The 18,042-nt window shown below is 50.5% G+C and overlaps 1 protein-coding gene and 1 long non-coding RNA gene across 7 annotated transcripts in view; one reads left to right on the top strand and one right to left on the bottom strand.

Moving 5' to 3' along the window:
• Positions 1–3,233, bottom strand: part of LOC143272527 (uncharacterized) — an 11,334-nt gene extending 8,101 nt beyond the window's left edge. The window contains exons 1-2 of the long non-coding RNA XR_013050172.1: positions 3,100–3,233; positions 2,618–2,680 (exon numbers count right to left, since the gene is read on the bottom strand). This is a non-coding gene — a long non-coding RNA (uncharacterized LOC143272527). The remainder of the gene's footprint in view (positions 1–2,617; positions 2,681–3,099) is intronic.
• Ncapd2 (non-SMC condensin I complex subunit D2) overlaps positions 1–18,042 on the top strand; it is a 26,872-nt gene extending 8,830 nt beyond the window's left edge. For all 6 annotated transcript variants that reach the window (XM_076567998.1, XM_042274127.2, XM_076567997.1 and 3 more), the window contains exons 7-32: positions 1,301–1,428; positions 1,504–1,627; positions 1,882–2,029; positions 4,414–4,611; positions 5,699–5,833; positions 5,928–6,015; positions 6,101–6,275; positions 8,577–8,692; positions 8,870–9,094; positions 9,738–9,912; positions 10,082–10,166; positions 11,495–11,628; positions 11,922–12,054; positions 12,149–12,233; positions 12,310–12,474; positions 12,716–12,888; positions 13,910–14,021; positions 14,095–14,218; positions 14,301–14,456; positions 14,776–14,953; positions 15,046–15,140; positions 15,685–15,765; positions 15,877–16,060; positions 17,151–17,277; positions 17,380–17,535; positions 17,737–18,042. In XM_076567998.1, the coding sequence (XP_076424113.1) occupies positions 1,301–1,428; positions 1,504–1,627; positions 1,882–2,029; positions 4,414–4,611; positions 5,699–5,833; positions 5,928–6,015; positions 6,101–6,275; positions 8,577–8,692; positions 8,870–9,094; positions 9,738–9,912; positions 10,082–10,166; positions 11,495–11,628; positions 11,922–12,054; positions 12,149–12,233; positions 12,310–12,474; positions 12,716–12,888; positions 13,910–14,021; positions 14,095–14,218; positions 14,301–14,456; positions 14,776–14,953; positions 15,046–15,140; positions 15,685–15,765; positions 15,877–16,060; positions 17,151–17,277; positions 17,380–17,535; positions 17,737–17,822 (3,586 nt within the window). In that variant the 3' untranslated portion in view covers positions 17,823–18,042. The remainder of the gene's footprint in view (positions 1–1,300; positions 1,429–1,503; positions 1,628–1,881; positions 2,030–4,413; positions 4,612–5,698; positions 5,834–5,927; positions 6,016–6,100; positions 6,276–8,576; positions 8,693–8,869; positions 9,095–9,737; positions 9,913–10,081; positions 10,167–11,494; positions 11,629–11,921; positions 12,055–12,148; positions 12,234–12,309; positions 12,475–12,715; positions 12,889–13,909; positions 14,022–14,094; positions 14,219–14,300; positions 14,457–14,775; positions 14,954–15,045; positions 15,141–15,684; positions 15,766–15,876; positions 16,061–17,150; positions 17,278–17,379; positions 17,536–17,736) is intronic.

Raw genomic sequence — 18,042 nt, 5'->3', positions numbered from 1 at the left:
TTTTTCTTGTGTTACAGAATCTGCTGACAGATTGGGTATGAAATATGAGGGAGGTGCAGTCAAGGATGGCTCTCCCAGGGTTGTGGCCGGAGCATTTGGAAAAAGGAGTTGCTGATAATGGAGGTGTAGGGAGGTTGGGGGTATTTGTTTGGCAGGGAAGATCCGAAGTCCCGTTTTGGACATGCAGTTAGACATCTGAGTAATGTTAGATTCAACTGTTGGAAGGAAGGCTGTGTAGGCTAAAGAGACACCTTTGGGATGTAATGGTGCTCAAATCCTTGAAGACTGAATGAGGTCACTAAGGGAGTAACTTGGAGAGAGCACAAACCCAGGACTATCTACTCCATGGCCAGTAGAGTGAGATGAGAGGGAGCCAGAGAGTCTGAGACAGAGATCCAGAGTCTGGAAGCCAAAAGAAATGTGTGTTTGAAGGAGAAGGTGACTAGGAATGGTGGCACATGCCTAGATACCAGAACTTGAGAGGCTGAAGCAGGTATGCCAAGAGTTCAGGGCCGGTTAGGCTATACTGTGAGCAGCCAAAGCTACACAGCAAGACCTTGTCTCAAAAAATAAGTAGCCAGGCGTGGTGGCACACACCTATAATCCCAGCACTCAGGAAGCAGAGTCGGGTGTCTGTGAGTTCAAGGGCAGCCTTGACATAGAGACTTCGGGTCATCCTGAGGCCTGTCTCGAAATAAATAGTGGCTGGGGAGGTGGCTGAGTGTGTAAATGCTTACCATACAGTCATGAGGACTTAGGTGTGATCCTCAACACCCACGTCCAAACCAAACATGGCACAGTGTTGGGTAGGTGGAGACAAGCAGATCTCCAGGACTTGTGACCAGCCAGCCTGGCCTATTCAGTGAGCCCGGGTCTCAGTGAGAGTCCCTGTCTCAAAAACCAAGGCAAACAGCTCCTGAGAACTGAACTTGGGCCTCAACATACATGTACAGGAACACACATACACACACACACACACACACACACACACACACACACACACAACCAAAGGGAAAGTAACAGTCACAGCAGATGTAAATGAAAGTCTTTTAAATAAAGACTGAACTGACCATTTTTAACAATGAGAAGTCTTGGCCTTGCCCTACCATCTTGATCATATATTCTGGTTTCTTATTGGCATGGTAACTGGCTGAAATTGCTTTCTCTAAAGCACCTTGAGTAGACTGGAAGAAACCTTGATCTTGGATGTAGTAGGGACAGAATGAGTGAGGGGGCTGCCAGTGACTTGACTCCAGATCACTGATGTCTTTCTGTCCATCTTTTTTTTTTTTTTTTTAAGTTTGGTTACTGGCTGTTGCTACCGGCTTTTGGAGAATCCCACCATTAGTCACCAGAAGAACCGCGCCACCAGGGAAGCCATAGCCCACCTGCTTGGGGTGGCCTTGGTCCGGTACAATCACATGCTCAGTAAGTTGCCTTCCGCCCTGCCCCTGCCCCGGCTCTGCCATTCCTTCCTGAGTGCAGCGTGTGGGTGCTTCACAGGTGCGACTGTGAAGATCATCCAGATGCTGCAGCACTTTGAACACCTGCCCTCCGTACTGGTGGCTGCTGTGAGTCTGTGGGCCACAGACTACGGGATGAAGAGCATAGTGGGGGAGATCGTAAGGTGACTCCTCCCCCTCTCCCTCCTCCTCCCCCTCCTCCTCCTCCTCCTCCTCCTCCTCCTCCTCCTCCTCCTCCTCCTCCTCCTCCTCCTCGGAACTCCCATCTCTCCTGGGGCAGGCTGGTAAAGGGAGGGTAGAGGCCCTTCCTCCACGGGATGTTGGATTCCTTCATGGGTTAGCTGTCTGTCTTGGCCTCCCTTGTTGGGAACTCGCTAGTTGAGCTTTCTCGTCACATCTGTTTTCTCCCCTCCGATAGAGAGATCGGGCAGAAGGGTCCACAGGAGCTGAGTCGAGACACAGCGGGAGCCAAGGGCTTTGCGGCTTTCCTCACTGAGCTAGCAGAGCGGGTCCCAGCTGTCCTCATGTCCAGCATGTGCATTCTGCTAGATCATCTGGATGGAGAGGTAGGTAGTCCAGGGAATCCCAGGTTTGTCTAGGGGTTCTAAGCCCATTATTGAAATCAGTCTCTCTCTCTTCACTTTAATGTGGTTCTGGGTAACAACCCAGGGACTTACACATGCTAATAAGCACATGGGCTAAAAGTTGAAAAATTTGTTTCCTTTGAAAATTTTTTTTATAATTTTTATGTGTATGAGTGTTTGCCTGCATGTAAGTTTGACCAGGGGAAAGGGGCAGAGACTGACACGATTGTCCCTTGAGTTCTGCGAATGTTCCGTGGTGCCTGCATGCTCCCACACAAACACACACATCAAACATACATACACAGCAGAATAAGAAAGAAAGGGGGCGTGCCATGTAGCCTAGGCTAGCTCCCAAGTTCCAGAATTTTAGGTGTGTTACCATGCCTAGCCAAGGTTCATATTCATTCATTCTCTCCCTCTCCCTCTCCCTCTCCCTCTCCCTCTCCCTCTCCCTCCCTCCCTCCCTCCCTCCCTCCCTCCCTCCCCCTCTCCTCTCCCCCTGCAGTGTCTTGCACAGCCTAGGCTCATCTCAGACTTGCCGTTTAGCCAAAGCGGGCCTTGAACTCATACCTCTACTTTCCGAGCGCTGGAATTACAAACTTGTGTGCCCACACCTGCCTTCAAGGTTGTTTCCTGAGAAAGAAAGTTGCTTTCAGTTAGTCAGTGCAAGTGTACCCTGGAGCCTGAGGCCCAGAGGGCTGAGAAAGGAGGATCCTAGCCTAGGCTACAAAGGAAGACTGTCCCCCAAATTAGATTTTCACACAAAGAAACAGGTTGTCTAGATTTATCACTGTGGCACTTTCTACAGAGACGCACGTAAGGAGCCCTTTTATGAATCTTGTCTTTGTATCACTTGAGCTGTACGGTTTTGTGCAGTTGTGGTAGAGGAGGTGACCGTTCCACACCTGTCTAGCGAGAGTGACTCGGCTTTGGTTCCCAGTCCCGTCCAGTCCTGGGCTGGAGCCTCTTGCTCCCGTCTGGCTAGCATCGCTCTCCACAAACAGTGAGCTTTCTCAGCCAGCCTGCGCTGTTCCTCTTAGTTCTTGACTTACCTGGCCTCTTCCCAGACTAGCGTGGGGTTCCTGGGGAAACGTCAGAGACAGTCTATTCATTGATCTAATTTTCCTTCTTAACTTCTGTGTGAGACTCTATTCTCTGAGTCTTGGCCTAGGTGTCCGGAGTCCCCTGCCCTGTTCTCTACCAGATTATATAACAGACTTCTTGGCACCGAGGCCGATCTGCTCTTCTGTGTCTGTAAGGAGTAGGAAGGAAAGAGAATGCTTATTCAGAAGGCTCAAAGGTCTTATTGTGACGAGTCTTTCTTTGGATCATCAGCTTCCAAATAATGACTCTTATTATGAAAGCTTGGCCTTAGCTTAGGCTTATTTCCAATTAGCCCTTAAAACTTAAATTAACCCATATTTTTTAGTATATGTTCTGCCACATGACTCGTTACCTCTCCTTCATACTGCCCATCCTGCTTCCTCCGTGTCTTGTTGGCAGTTTTTTTCACATGCCTAGATTCCTTCTCCAGTTCCTCTCTCTGCCCGGAAGTCCTGCTTTTCCTTTCCTGCCTAGCTATTGGCTCTTCAGCTCTTTATTAAACCAATCAGAAGGTCACGGTGTGATCAAATATCCTGCAACATTTTATGACTTCATATAAAGGATAATAAGAAATGTTTCTCAAATGTACGTTGATGGATAGATCTGATTTTGTTTTTTATTTATATTATTTGCCGGATATAGCACACATCTCTAATCCCAGCACCCAGGAGGCAGAGGTAGGTGGATCACTGTGAATTTGAGGCCAGTCTGCTCTTTATACTCCTCGGCCAAACAGTGCTTCATAGTGAGACCCTGTCTCAGAAGAAAAACAGTTATATACTCACGTGTGTGTGTGTGTGTGTGTGTGTGTGTGTGTGTGTGTGTGTGTGTGTGTGTGTGTGTTGGGGATTGAACTCAGGTCCTCAGGCTAGGTGGTATCTGAGATTAACCTTAGGCTGTAAGTGTGATGTATTTGAAATATAGATGTATTTCACATTTAGATTTCATTTTCATCCCTAAGATACTATGTGTATATAGATATACAAAATCCAAAATATTGTGTCCCAAGCATTTCAGACTAGGAATCACCAGCCTTTGATTTTGGCTCTTACTTATTTTCTTGACAATCTCTGAGCATACAAATCCCCTTGGGACTCATCATCATCCTGTGACCCTGGGGACAAATACCTAGGCAGTTGGCCAGGAAAGTCACAGCCTATTAGTACAAGCAATCATAACCTTGACAAAGGGCAGAGTTGTTGAGGGAAAGAAATGTGCGTATAGAAGGAGAGGTTTGTTCCAACTTTATGTCCCTCTCTCAGAATTACATGATGCGCAATGCTGTGCTAGCAGCCATGGCCGAGATGATACTACAGGTTCTAAAAGGTGACCAACTAGAGGAAACAGCCCGAGAAACCAGAGACCAGTTCTTGGACATCTTGCAAGCTCATGGCCATGATGTTAACTCCTTTGTTCGAAGCCGCGTTTTGCAGCTCTTTACCCGCATTGTTCAACAGAAGGTAAACAACCTTCTCTGTGCTAAAGCTTAGTATTTCTCTGTATACTTGCCAAAGTAAAGAGAGAATCTAGCTGAGCATGGGGCCTGCTGCCTGTGAGACTAGAATTTGGGAAGTAGGAGAGTCAGTAGTTTAAGGTCATCCTCAGCCACATAGAAAGTTTGAAGACAGCTGGGCAATAGGAGACCTTGTTCAATTAAAAAAGAAAAGAAGAAATGTTTTCCTTTATTTTTATTGTAATGTGTATGGGTGTGTTGCTAGTTTGTGTCCATGTACCACATGTGTGCAGTACCTGTGGAGGCCAGAAGGCCTCTTATTCCCTGAGATTGGAGTTACAGACAATTGTGAGCTACCATGTGGGTGATGGGAATTGAACCCAGGTCCTCTGATAGAGCAGCCAGTGCTCAAAGCCATCTCTCTAACCCTCCAAAAAAAATGGTTTTGGTTTGTTTGTTTTGTTTTTTAAATAGACAAAGAATCTGGTAACTGCCCTAAGAAAGAGTCTAGACTTGAGATTCTTACTAACAGTAATAAAAGTCTGCCTTGGGGGCCGGAGAGATGGCTCAGTAGTTAAGAGCACTGGCTGCTCTTCCAGAGGACCCGAGTTCAATTCCCAGCAACCACATGGTGGCCCACAACCGCCTGTAACAGGATCTGGTGCCCTCTTCTGGCATGCAGGTGTATATGCAGAGCACTCATACATAAAATATAAATTAATTAATTAATTGATTAATTAATTAATTTTAGAAAAATAAAAGTCTTCCCTTTCCAAGGACAAGGTGCCTGCTCCAGTTTACAGTGTGGTGCTGCTCACATGTTTTATAATCCCACAGAAAAGCCTCTTTGAGTGAGTGGCTTAATTTAAACTCACAGCTGTGTCCAACCCTTGGCCATTGAAACTTGACATTGTCATCTACCAAATTCATACCCACAGACAACACAAAATGAAAAATTAAGTACAAAGAAAAACCACAACAAAATACCATACTTTAAGCAAGGTTAGGGTTTTGTGTTGAACCACTGGAGGTGGCCCATAGGCTGCAGTTGGGTGGTGCTAAATTTGAGCTCGGTTCTCCTTCTGCTCTTCCAGGTGCTCCCCCTGACCCGTTTCCAGGCAGTGGTGGCCTTAGCCGTGGGGCGTCTATCAGACAAGTCGGTGCTGGTGTGTAAAAATGCCATCCAGCTGCTGGCCAGCTTCCTAGCCAATAACCCCTTCTCCTGCAAGGTGAGTAGACATGGTGCGTGCAAGAGAGGAGTGACGTGCAAACAAAGATGGAAGTGTGTCACCTGGTGACGTCATATGCCTTCTACCTTGACAGCTCAGTGATGCTGACCTTGCTGGACCACTGCAGAAGGAGATCCAGAAACTACAAGAAATGAAAGCCCAGAGGCGAACTGCAGCTGCTTGTGAGTAGCCGCTGCCCCGGGAGTCTGGCTTGCTTTCTCCCTGAGGTCACAAACCGTAAGAGAGACTAAACAGACTCCCATTCAGCTGCAGCCCTCGACCCAGAGGAGGAGTGGGAAGCTATGTTGCCAGAATTGAAGTCTACCCTGCAGCAGCTCCTAAAGCTTCCCCAGGAAGAGGCAGATCAATCAATCGCTGATACAGAGACTGTGGAGGAGGTGAAAGGACGCATCCGACATCTGCTGGCCAGAGCTAGTTACAAGTACGTGAGAAAGACTCGGGTGTTCTCTGCAGGTCTGTGTAGACAGTTTTTCCCTGGGCTGCCCGCTCACACAAAAAGACAGACGTATTAATTATGAATGCTCCGCCGATAGCTTAGGCTTGTTTCTAACTACCTCTTATCACTTACATTAGCCCATTTCTGTTCATCTACTTCCTGCCTCGTGGCTTTAGTACCTCATCTCCATTCCGCCCGTCCTGCTCACTCTGCATCTGCCTGGCAGCTCCGCCTTCTTCCCCCCCCTCTGCCCCCAAAATCCTGCCTAGCTATTGGCTGTTCATGTTTTTTATTAAACCAAAGTGGATACATCTTCACAGTGTACAAAAAGATTATTTCACAACAGATCTGTCTGTGTGGATTTAGAGTTAACCTTTGAGAGAGAGTCCTTAAAAATGATTAGTACCAAGCCAAGTGGTGGTGGCTCATGCCTTTAATTCCAGCACTTGGGAGGCAGAGGCAGGCGGATCTCTGTGAGTTCGAGGCCAGCCTGGTCTACAGAGCAAGATCCAGGACAGCTAGGACTATAACAGAGAAACCCTGTCTCGGGGGCAGGGGGATTTGTACTTAAGTATGCTGCTGCCGGAGGTGATGGTGTTTTTACTGTAGTATGTCTGACCAGATGCATACTCCACAACTGCCTTTCTACTCTTTTGCATGATTTAAAAACTACTCAGGAGCCCAGTCTCTGGCACAGGCCTGTAATCCAAACGACTTGGGAAGCTAAGTCAGGCAAGATTCCCGAGGCCTGCCTGAGTATCTTAATGCGAGTCTGTCTCAGAGTTTAAAGGAAGCTGGGGATGTGGCAGTGGTAGAACACTAGCGTGCACGAGGCTCTTGCTTCAGTCCCCAGGGCCCGATAAGCAAAACAACAAAAAGCCTCTCCCAGTCCTGGAGGTCCAGCCTAGTGGTAAAGCGTTTACCTGGTCTGTTCAAGGCCCTGCATTTGGTTCCTAGCACTTCACAGACAACTAAGTGAGCCTGGTGTGATGGTGCGTTCCTGTAACCCCAGCTAAGTGAGCCTGGTGTGATGGTGCGTGCCTGTCACCCCAGCTAAGTGAGCCTGGTGTGATGGTGCGTGCCTGTCACCCCAGCTAAGTGAGCCTGGTGTGATGGTGCGTGCCTGTCACCCCAGCACTCGGGAGGCAGAAGCAGGAGGTTGCTGCAGTTTCAGAGCTAGCCAGGGCTTTGTAGTGGAGCTTGCTCTCCAAAAGGTGAAAAGGGGTGCAGGTGTGGCTGACGGGGTGGAGAGCTCACCTCAGCTACGAAACCCTGCCTTCAGCCCAGCACCACGGTCCCTGGTGTGGTGCCTCCTGCTGCCCTTCGGTTTCTCTTGACAGACATGAAGCCCAGGAGCTTGTGTGTGTGCGTGTGTGTGCGCGCGCGCGCTCCACTGCTGAACTGTGCCTCCCTGCCGTGCCCAGCTACTCAGACTGTAGGGCGGCAGTACTTGTTGGTCATGCCAGGATTTAGGGAGTCTAAGGCAGGAGGGTTGGGAGTGGAAGGGCAGCCTGGGTACATGGTGTCTTCATGGTCATTCTGAGTACATTGTTAAACTCTGTTTCAAGAAAAGAACCTGATTATGCAGTTATGCCATAAAAGGAACAAATTATTGAAAGTCTGTTGACTCCAAACAACAGGCTTTTTAAACAAGTGTTTGGAGCAGGGGTGTGTGTGTGTGTGTGTGTGTGTGTGTGTGTGTGTGTGTGTGTGTGTGTGTGTGTGTTTATGAGAGGGCATAGCAGTACAGCATACGTAAAGATCAGAGGACCACTTTTGGAAGTCAATTCTCTTTCCACCATGTAGGTTCTAGGAATTGAACTCTAAGGCATTAAACTCTGTGGATGGTACCCTTTCCTGCTGAGCTATGTGGCTAGCCCTGGGTTTGTGATTTTTAAAAGCTTAGAAAAGATCCAAGTTCCTTGAAGACCACAGTAAAGGCTTGGCGTTTGGGACCCGATGTCCGAGTAGATACTGCTCAACTTTTTAAGCATGAGACGTCCCTTTTCTTTTTGTTTTTTTGAGACAGATTTCTCTGTGTAGCTTTGGAGCCTTTCCTGGATCTGGCTCTGTAGACCAGGCTGGCCTCAAACTCACAGAGATCCACCTGCCTCTGCCTCCCAAGTGCTAGGATTAAAGGCGTGCGCCACCACCACCCAGCCATATCCCTTTTCTTTAGGGAGCTGCATTTAGGGGCTGAATGGAATCATGAGGTAGGATCCCTTACGAGGGCTTCAGTGACACTCTTCTGGGTGCTGAATTGGTGACAGGCTGGTATTCTTTCAGGCAGGCTATTATTCTGACTCGAGAAGCCACCAGCCACTTCCAGGAGTCTGAACCCTTCAGTCACACAGAGCTAGAGGAGAACAGCTTCCTGAATCTCCTGGGAATTATCTTCAAAGGTAATCCTTTCAGTCAGCAAGCCCAGCCTTGGGCTGAAGGAGGCTCCGGAAGTGTTTTAGAGCAGGTTCTAATTTCATCCTCTCACATTGTTGAAAGAAACGGCCAGGGATGGTGGTAGCCCCTGGACTCCCTACATATACCTGAGCAGAACTGTCCTGTACCTCTCTGATTCCTAGGCCCTGCAGCTTCCACACAAGGATCTCCTGGGGACACAGTCCCAGGGCTGACGGACAGTAAAGAGTCTCCCAGTGTGTCTGAGCCTGAGGGATCCCAGAGGAATGATGAGCTGGTGAAGCAGGAGATGTTGGTGCAGTATCTGCAGGATGCCTACAGCTTCTCCCAGAAGGTGACAGAGGCCATTGGCATCATCAGCAAGATGATGTATGAAAACACAACCACGGGTAGGTTTGACTCCTTGTCAGAAAGAGCTGGTCGTGGGCTGGAAAACAGTCCTGCCTGCTCGTATTTATTGATGCCCACGCCTTTATTATTATTGGTTTTTTGTTGTTGTTGTTGTTGTTGTTGTTTGTTTTTTCTGGAGCTGAGGACTGAACCCAGGGCCTTGAGCTTGCTAGGCAAGCGCTCTACCACTGAGCTAAATCCTCAACCCTGTATTGTAGTTTTAAGATCTTATTTACTTTTATGTGTCTGAGTATTTTACCCCTGTGTGTGTACCACATGCATGTTTGATGCCTGCAGAGGCCAAAGAGGATTCAGATCCTCTGGAACTGGAGTTGGGAGTTGTTGCGAGCCACCATATAGGTACTGGTAAATTGAACCCAGGTTCTCTGGAAGAGCAGCAAGTGCTCTTAACCCCTGAGCCATCATCCAGCGCCTGATGGCCTGCACCATTAAAAGTCGGGGTGTTTACCACTGTTAACATTTTACCGTTTACCTAGTTTAGCCCGTGTGGTGAGAAGGCTTTGTAGCAGTCATTCTTGGGGACGGTGGCAGTGACCTCCACCCCCACGTTACCGTGCTCACGGGCGTTCTCTGGGTGGCGTGATTTGTCAAGTGGATGGTCACACTTGTGTTTGTTCCCAGTGGTGCAGGAGGTGATTGAATTCTTTGTGATGGTGTTCCAATTTGGGGTGCCCCAGGCCCTGTTTGGGGTTCGCCGCATGCTGCCTCTCATCTGGTCTAAGGAGCCCGGTGTCCGGGAAGCTGTCCTTAATGCCTACCGCCAGCTCTACCTCAGCCCAAAAGGGGACTCGGCCAGGTGCGTGGGCTTCTTTGTCTTTGCGGGATTTCCAGTGTCCTGAAGGGTGTCCTCCTAGGGAGCTCTGAACTCACGGATGGTCCAGCCAGCCAGGCTCGTGGGTCTCTGCTGAGGCCTACTCCACGCACTTCCCAGTCGTAGTGACCACTGATCTCTGCTGTTCCCACAGAGCCAAGGCCCAGGCCTTGATCCAGAACCTGTCCTTGTTGTTAGTGGACGCCTCGGTCGGGACCATTCAGTGTCTTGAGGAAATTGTGAGTCTTCTGCTCTGTCCTCTTCTAATTTAGCAGTTACAATTAATGTCTGTTTCCTGTAAGCAGAGATCTATTCAGCCCCACCAAGAGACTTACTTTCTTGTTTATTTGCTACATAGTTGTCTCATGTGTAGTCCAGGCTGGCCTCAAACTCACCATCCTGCCTCAGCTCCTCAGTGTCCAGATTCAGGCGTGTGCTGGGATGCTCAACTCACCAATAGTTGGCTTATGGTGAAAAACACAAAACCCAGTTAGAAGATGGAGAATCGGGCACAGGTGACACTAACAGCAGCATTAACACAAGCTGCTTCCTGTGTGCTGGGCGCTGTCCTTACCACCCGGCCACTCCGGAGTAGCTCTCTGTCAGGTCGAATGGGGCTCTGAGGAAGGCCCCAGGAGAGGCTCGGCAGCTTGCCTGGCTGCAGCCTTTACACTGTGCAAGCTCCAGGAAATATCTTCAGCCTCTGTGCTGTAAGAGATCACAGAGCCGCTTACAGTAGAGGTCAGGGACTTGGCCATCAAGGTGGTTGGTACTAGTCAGCGTGGGTTGTGGAAGTTCAGTCAGATTGGGAAAGAGAAAGAGAAGGAAGAGGAGGGAATTTCTGACAAAAAGCAAAGGAAGTCCACTGTCCCAGCCAGAGAGTGAAGAAGTTTGTGTTCTGACTCAAAATCGTTATCTGCAGAAGATAAACAAGTTGGGAGCATGGGCTGATAACTTCCAGTCAAAGGGACCAGCTGCTGGCCTGGCCTCCCGATTGCTACTTTTGTTCCTTCCTGGGGAAAGAGAGGGACTGGTGGTGGCAACTGCCCTGATGTTTCCCAGGCTGCCTGCTGCTCAGGACTTGTACAGTAGGCAGAGACAGCTGGAAGCAGATGCTTCTTTCGGGGATGCCATCCGTGCCTGTCCCACACGAGGCACCTGGAGAGCTCTGGACAGGTGTACAGCGATGACAGGACAGCCCGGCCTGGAGAACTCGCCAGGGCCTGGGCGACACAGTGGAGGCACATGTAAAGAAGGGGGTTGGCATTGCTGTCATAGACAGTTTGACCTTGTTCTCACAGTAAGAAAGTGACGAAATACCCAGAGTGCTCCACACAGAACTCAGGTTTGTGTCACTGTGTAGGAAGTGTAGCCTGGAAGAAAGACACGAAGTAGGAAGATAGAGAATGGAGCGAGAAGTAGCTCCCCCAACTCCTGGGGGACATTTGCGGCCCTTCCTCTTCGGTTCCCAGGGTTGGCTCCATCCAGGTCTCAGCGTTGTCTTCCGATAAGTAGACCAACGGGGAACTGGTCTTTTGAAGCTGAATTGCTTTTCTTTTCTCCTCAGCTCTGTGAGTTTGTGCAGAAGGATGAGATAAAGCCAGCAGTGACCCAACTGCTGTGGGAGCGAGCCACGGAAAAGGTCCCCTGCTCTCCTCTGGAGCGCTGCTCCTCTGTCATGCTTCTTGGCATGATGGCGCGGTGAGGCTCGGCCCAGGGAGCACGCAGAGTTGGGGGGTGGGGGTCTGAAAAGCCCTCTCCTTCCGTGGTCGCAGTCAGTCCAGTTGAGCTTTCTCGGGGTCGGCTGCCTGGGGGAAGAGAGCGCCTGCCTGTCTGTGCAGTAGAAACAGTCGCTGGCACATCCGGGGACCTGGCCTGAGTCAGGCCTCGGGGCTCTAGGAACCCCACGCGGGTACCGGGACCTTCCCGCACTGCCGCCGTCTCCCACGGAACCCTGCCCAGGGCTGCCTTTAACTCCGTTTTTCTGTCCCTAGAGGAAGACCAGAAATTGTGGGAAGCAATTTAGACACGCTGGTGAGGGTGGGGCTGGATGAGACGTTCCCCCAGGACTACAGGCTGGCCCAGCAGGTGTGCCTTGCCATTGCCAACATCTCGGACAGGAGGAAGGTAGGTGATGTGGGGTGGCTGTGGTTCAGCTAGGAGAGTGGAGAGCGAGCCTCTTGTCTGCCTTCCCCACTCTGGCATTTTGTTTTCTTCTCAGCCTTCCCTGGGTGAACGCCAACCCCCCTTCCGGCTGCCTCAGGAACACAGGTTGTTTGAACGACTTCGAGAGATGGTCACAAAGGGTGAGCTATCCAGAAGGGCCTGAAATCGGTGTGGCTGGGTCCTTTCGCGGCCGTGATCAACTTCTCCGCTCTCCAGGCTTTACACATCCAGATCCCCTCTGGATCCCATTCAAAGAGGTAGCAGTGACCCTGACCTACCAGCTGGCAGAGGGCCCTGAAGTGATCTGTGCCCAGATGTTGCAAGGCTGTGCAAAGCAAGCCTTGGAGAAGCTTGAGAAGCACACCCCTGAGGAGGACCCCAGTGAGTGGGCAGAGGTTTGCTTGCTCAGGGCGGGGTGGGCAGCCAGGGTCTGGTGTTTTCCCTAAAGGGTGAGGAGCCTCAGCCCACACTCGTTTTCATTCAGGCTGACGGTGGACCGGTCACTGCCACGTGTCCCACCTCACTCCTGTTCCCGGTTTGAGCAGCACGCGAGGAAGGGGTGGACCTGGGAGTTTGGGGGGACTTGACTGGGCCTCTGCTCTTTCCCTTCCCTCCCCGTCAGAGGAGCCTGTCCCCAGGCTCCCCACGTTCCTGCTGATGAACCTGCTGTCACTGGCTGGGGATGTGGCCCTGCAGCAGCTGGTGCATTTAGAACAAGCAGTGAGTGGAGAGCTGGGGCGGCGGCGAGTTCTTCGGGAAGAGCAGGAACACAGGACCAAGGAGCCCAAGGAGAAGGTGAATGAGTGGCCCAAGCCTTTCCCAGATTTTCACAGCCTCACCTCAGGACGTTGCTTTCTAGGGAAATCTCTGCCTCTCTATTAGCCAATGAAGAACCTGCCTCTCCTCACCTGTTGATGCTCCCCTGGGGAAGGTTGGCATCAACCAAGACGGGCATGGTCTATCCATGCTCATCCAGTAGGGGGCGTTAGGGTCACACAGACTGACCTATATACCCTAGTCTAGATACAGGCCCCAGTCTCAGGTACTGTTTGTTTGAACACACACGCAACACCCCTTCTTAATCAGCCTGTGTTACTAGCCTGTCACCTGGTGAGACCCTGTGTCCTCTCTGCTAAAGGCGTATTTGTCTTGTAGATGAATAAGACCGTCTTGCAGCAGCAGGGTCAGGGCAGACACAATCCAATTATTACCATTTACAGTCAGTTATGTTTGCAGACGAAGAGGTGTAGAGACCTGCCTTGGCAACTTAAAAACCTACGAGGGGACCCTCTTCATTTCTGAATTCTTTCTCTTTACGGACATATTTGGTACTTCTGTGGATGGTTTTATAAACTTTATCTTTAGATCTCTTCATGCAAGTGAAATGTTATGCTAGAATCAAAAGTGATATCTTGTGAGTAGAGAGATGGCTCAGAGTTAAGAGTGCTTGCTGCACTTGGGGGACCTGAGTTCAGATCTCAGAACATACATCGTGCTACTCAACCATCTCTGACTCCAGCTCCCAGGGAATCTTAATACCCTCTTCTGGGCTCTATGTGCAATGCACACATGTGGTACACTTACATACACACAGGCTAAAACACTCAGACAAACAAACAAATTGTTTAAAGTTTGTCTCAAAGGAGTGTGAAGTGATACCCGCCTTTATCCCAGCTTAGGAGACTGAGGCAGGCAGATGCCTGTGAGCTCCTGGTCGGCTTGGTCTGCATAGAGAGTTTCAGGACAGCCAGGGCTACATAAGAGCCTGTCTCAAAAGAGAAGTGATCGCCGAGACCCCTGGCTTCTCTCCCTTCAGAATACGAGCTCTGAGACAACCATGGAGGAAGAGCTGGGGCTGGTCGGGGCCACTGCTGACGACACGGAGGCAGAGCTGATCCGCAGCATCTGTGAGAAGGAGCTGCTGGACGGTAAGAAGGATCGCTGTGTGCCCTTCTCCCCAGCGAGTACAGTCTGTCCAAACCCGAGCTGTTCCTCCCACAGGCAATCAGGTCCTAGCCGCCTTCGTCCCACTGCTGCTTAAGGTCTGCAACAACCCTGGCCTGTATGGCAACCCAGACCTCTGTGCGGCTGCTTCGCTGGCCCTCGGCAAGTTCTGCATGATCAGGTAGGCCCAGCTGCTTTCAACTCCAGGAGGACGAAATGACGCAGCTTTCCTGCTTCCCTGACGATTCTCTCTTTGCCCTCAGTGCCACCTTCTGTGACTCCCAGCTTCGTCTTCTCTTCACCATGCTTGAAAAGTCTTCACTCCCCACTGTCCGGTCTAATCTCATGGTTGCCACTGGGGATCTGGCTATCCGCTTCCCCAACCTGGTGGACCCCTGGACTCCTCACCTGTATGCCCGGTAAGAGTTCTCCTCTGGACTCCATTAGTGCAGTGAGTCACAGCTCTTCCCCTGGCCTGTGGCAGTGTCTTCAATATCTGCTAGCTAGTCAGCCTGTGCAAGCGGGCCCTAAATGGACACTGGAGGTTGAAGCAGCCTTCTAAAATCTGGTCTACAAGCCTTGCATTGTCTTGACTCCAGCTTTCCATTCAAAATAGCATTCGAGCTGCTTCTAGAATGGCATACTGTAGAACAATAGATCCTTGCATCGGGCCTTCGTGTCGGCCTTAAGGTATAAACAAGAGTTCTTGATCTCAGTGACTAGAGCTTTTATTCCTAGCCTCCGCGACCCAGCTCAGCAAGTGCGGAGGACGGCAGGCCTGGTGATGACGCACCTGATCCTGAAGGACATGGTGAAGGTGAAGGGTCAGGTCAGCGAGATGGCTGTCCTGCTCATCGACCCTGTGCCGCAGATTGCTGCCCTGGCCAAGAACTTCTTCAATGAGCTCTCCCACAAGGTGAGAGAGGCAGCCTGGAGCTTTCTGCAGAGGAAGTATATAGGTCAGCTCCCTGCCCCCACCTCATCGTCTGGTCTCTCTCTCTCCTACAGGGCAATGCAATTTATAATCTCCTCCCTGACATCATCAGTCGCCTGTCAGACCCAGAGGGTGGGGTGGAGGAGGAGCCTTTCCACACCATCATGAAGTATGGCTTTCTAGATCTGCAGGGGTGTGGCGTGGTATGGGGTATGTGTGTGTAGCACACAGGCTTAGTTAGGAACCAGACACACTTTTAATCAGCCATGGTTGGTTGGTTGGTTGGTTGAGATCATGTGCTGAGAAAGAGGAAGAGTAAACTCAGGACCTTGCATATGCTAGGCAAGCATTCTTGCCGCCGTCTTCAGCCCCAGGTACATTTTAGCTGTACAGCCTTCTCCAAAACCAGCTTGACCTCTACCATCTGCCTGTTTCCCCTATGGGATGACAGTATTTGCTCCAGAGTTCCTGAGGCTCTTGAACAGGGTAGGTGTGGTCCCCAGGGTGGGACGCACACATCAGCAGTCACTAGACAGCAGCTGTTCTTGCCTGCATTCTCAGTAAACGGAAGGGGACAGGAGGGACGGTGGCAGGCCATGGCCAAGAACATTCTTCTAAAGCAAGGACAGGGGTGGGTGGGGTGGAGGTGGATTCGGTGTAGTAGTTGAGAATGGAGCTTCCCTGGCCGGTCAGTCACACTCCCCTCCTCACAGGCAGCTGCTCTCCTACATCACCAAGGACAAACAGACCGAGAGCCTGGTGGAGAAGCTGTGTCAGCGGTTCCGCACAGCCCGGTATGCTGCCATTTGGGGAGGTCTTTCCTTCCTCGGAAGAGTGATGCCCCGGAACCGAGGGAGTCTGAAGGGGAGTATGTGCGTGCCTCATAAGATCCCCCCCTTGTGCAGAACTGAGCGGCAGTACCGCGATCTGGCCTACTGTGTGTCCCAGCTGCCCCTCACGGAGCGCGGCCTCCACAAGATGCTGGACCACTTTGACTGCTTTGGAGACAAGCTGTTGGACGAATCTGTCTTCGGATCTTTCTTGTTGGTTGTGGGCAAACTGCGTCGTGGGGCCAAGCCTGAGGGCAAGGTGAGTGGCGCAGGGCACTGGCCCTCTTGGGTCCGGTGCAGTAAACACACCCTCTCTCCCGGAGTGCTGTGGGACTCCTAACTTCCTGCCTTGCTGGCCGTACGACAACCATTTAACCAGAGTGGCTTGAGACCAGATCTTTCTATGTCCAATTCCCAGTCCCCCTTTAAAGGCCATTTTCTTTTTATTTTATGTGCATTGGTGTTTTGCCTGTGTGTAGTCTGTGTGAGGGTGTCAGGTCCCTGGACCTGGAGTTACGGACAGTTGTGAGCTGCCATGTGGGTGCTGGGAATTGAACCCAGGTCTTCTGCAGGAGCAGCCAGGGCCATCTCTCCAGCCCCTAGTAAGAGTCAATCTCTACTTGAGACATGGTCTTTCTGTGTAGCACTAGCTGGCTTAGAATTTGCTATGTAGACCAGGCTGGCCTCGAACTCAGATTCCCCAGGCTCTGCCTCCCTTGTGCGGGTAGTAAATGTACCCCACATGCTTGGCACTAGACTTCTTTTTTAGAGTAGTTTCATGTTTAAAGCAAAGCTGAGTAAGCAGAGTCCCCATTTGCTCCTGTCCCAGTACACTTATGTCCTCTACCATCAGCTCTTGTCCTTGGGTACTGTGGTCTCAGTCTACATCGACTGGAGGAACGAATGTGATTAACTGAATGACTGATAGATCAGTGCTCAAGTCCACAGTTTTCACTGAATACAGTGGCACATACTCGTCACTCCAGTGCTGTACTGGACATTTTCACTACCCTGAGACCACCTCACCCCTGTGGTGGGGTCACTCACCACATATACTGATTTCAGATTGGCCTCTTCCACTTAGAATAAGCATTTAAAATCTGTTTCATTCATTCATTTATTTGGTTTTTTTCGGGACAGGGTTTCTCTGTGTAGCTTTGGAGTCTGTCCTGGAACTCACTCTGTAGACCAGGCTGGCCTCAAACTCAAAGATCCACCTGCCTCTGCCTACTGAGTGCTGGGATTAAAGGCGTGTGCCACCACCACCCGGCGTCTTTCTGTTTCTTTCATAGCTGTTTTTAAACTGGGAGATAATGTTTCCAGCCCTGTTTTTAACCTTTTTCCACTAGGCTGTCATAGATGAATTTGAGCAGAAGCTTCGGGCCTGTCACACCAGAGGCATGGATGGAGCAGAGGAGCTTGAAACTGGCCAAGGAGGCAGCCAGAGAGCCCTGTCTTCCAAGAAACCCTCTGCTGGTACGAGACAAGCCCTCATGGGGCTCTCCACAGTCACCATCTTTTATCTTTTTCCTTTGGGGTTTGTTTTTGTTTTTGAAATCATGTCTCTGCCATTTCTAGTCTCCAGGCAGCAGCCTCTGACCTCTGTAGATTCAGACAATGACTTTGTCACACCTAAGCCCCGACGCACCAACCCTCGTCGTCCAAACACTCAGCAATCCAAGTCCAAGAAGAAAGCCAAAGTTGTCTTTTCCAGCGATGAGGCCAGTGAGGACGGTATGACCGCCCTCCCCAGGCTGCTTGCCTGGGGTCTCAGCAGGGCTTGCCTGGGTAGATTCGGTCTTCTTCCTGGTAACATCTTCCCCGCCCTGCAGCTCCGCTGACCTCCGCAGTGTGCTTGCAACTCTGTTTATTTTTTAAGATCCGTTTTGCACCATCTTGGTGACTCAGCTTTTGTTCCTATAATTCTTTGAACAGAGCTTTCAGCAGAGATGACGGAAGAAGAGACACCCAAGAGAACCACCCCCATCCGCAGAGCATCTGCGCGAAGACACAGGTCCTAGGAGATGTCTTCACCTCCGTGTCCCTGCCGTGCAGGGTCTCACTGATGGTTCTGCATTCCGTTCCTCCCTGTAACATGTGTGTTGCCTCCTTGTTTTTAACGTGTAAATGGTCTTTGCTTTGAAGGCCTTTCTCTTAGAGCCCATCTGTCTGCTGTGTTCACTTTCCAAGACACTTACAATCACTGTTTTCTAGTGAATAAATGCTTTTATATACTTTTAA

This window comes from Peromyscus maniculatus, chromosome 3 (assembly GCF_049852395.1).
Source record: "Peromyscus maniculatus bairdii isolate BWxNUB_F1_BW_parent chromosome 3, HU_Pman_BW_mat_3.1, whole genome shotgun sequence".
Classification (NCBI taxonomy): Eukaryota; Metazoa; Chordata; class Mammalia; order Rodentia; family Cricetidae; genus Peromyscus; species Peromyscus maniculatus.
Note: the sequence above shows the minus strand (reverse complement) of the source record. Positions and strands in the feature narration are given on the sequence as shown.